Raw genomic sequence first — 1,267 nt, forward strand, 5'->3', positions numbered from 1 at the left:
CTTGTCTACTTTTCTTACTACAAATGGTTTCCATAGAGATACAACTGAAATTACTTTGTTCTATAAGAAACAAAATGAAGATATTCTGCTTGTACAAATATATGTTGATGACATTGTCTTTGGTTTAACTGATGTTTCTATGTGCAACGAGTTTGAGTTTCTGATGCAAAGTGAGTTTGAAATGAGCATGATGGGAGAGCTAACCTTCTTCTTAGGTCTACAAGTCAAGCAATCCTCTGAAGGAATCTTTATTAATCAATCTAAATATGTGCATGACCTTTTGAGGAAGTACAAGATGCATGATACCTCTCCCATGAGGACACCCCCTGGCCAGAAGCTTCATAAAGACATAAATGGTCCTTCTGTAGAATGCAAACTCTACAGAGGTATGATTGGATCTCTGCTATATCTCACTGCAAGTAGGCATGATATCATGTTTTCAACATGCATTTGTGCTAGGTATCAGGCAAACCCCAAAGAATCCCATCTAAGTGCAGTGAAGAGAATCTTAAGATATTTAAATAAGACACCAACTCTGGGACTCTGGTATCCTATGCACTCCAACATTGATCTCGTGGCTTACACTGATTCAGACTATGGTAGATGTCAAATCGACAGAAAGAGTACCTCTGGAAGCTGTCAATTTCTTGGAGGAAAGCTTGTTAGTTTGTCTTCAAAGAAGCAGAATTGTGTATCAACTTCCACGACAGGGGCTGAATATGTAGTCGTTGCAAGTTGTTGCTCAAAAGCTTTGTGGATGCAGACTCAGCTACGCGATTATGGCTACTCTGTTGACAAGATCCCCATTCTCTGTGATTCTAAGAGTGCAATTGCAATATCAGCCAATCCTGTGCAACAATAAAAAATAAAGCATATCGATATAAGTTACCAGTTCTTAAAACATCATGTAGAAGAAGGTAATGTCGAACTATACTTTGTCAAATCTGAATTTCAATTGGCTGATCTCTTTACAAAAGCCCTTGATGAGAAAAGATTCAACTTCCTTATTGAAAAAATAGGAATGGCATGCCCAGAGTTCTAAGTGTTGTATGTCTTACTTTTAATAATCTCTTTTTGTATGTAGTTTTACTTCTTGGTTAACCTTCACTTGTTTTCTTAGTTAGCAGGTTTACCTCGCAGAGATATGCAAGGTTTGAGGGGGAGTATATGCTTATAAGAAATAAAACCTATTGAAGATGAAAAACGTCTTTCATCACAGAAGTCTTTTCACAGATCCTCTGTGATAACTCTTAGAGGCTCTTTGAAC

The 1,267-nt window shown here is 37.4% G+C and overlaps 1 protein-coding gene across 1 annotated transcript; it reads left to right on the forward strand.

Annotated features, from left to right (window-relative positions):
• Positions 1-295: 295 nt before the first annotated feature.
• LOC112505154 (uncharacterized mitochondrial protein AtMg00810-like) lies at positions 296-862 on the forward strand. Its single transcript, XM_025109100.1, has one exon. It carries the CDS (start codon positions 296-298, stop codon positions 860-862), a length of 567 nt encoding a protein of 188 aa, XP_024964868.1.
• The last annotated feature ends 405 nt before the right edge of the window (positions 863-1,267 follow it).

Source organism: Cynara cardunculus, unplaced genomic scaffold (genome assembly GCF_001531365.2).
Source record: "Cynara cardunculus var. scolymus isolate 2C unplaced genomic scaffold, CcrdV1 Un_Scaffold_8742, whole genome shotgun sequence".
Classification (NCBI taxonomy): domain Eukaryota; kingdom Viridiplantae; phylum Streptophyta; class Magnoliopsida; order Asterales; family Asteraceae; genus Cynara; species Cynara cardunculus.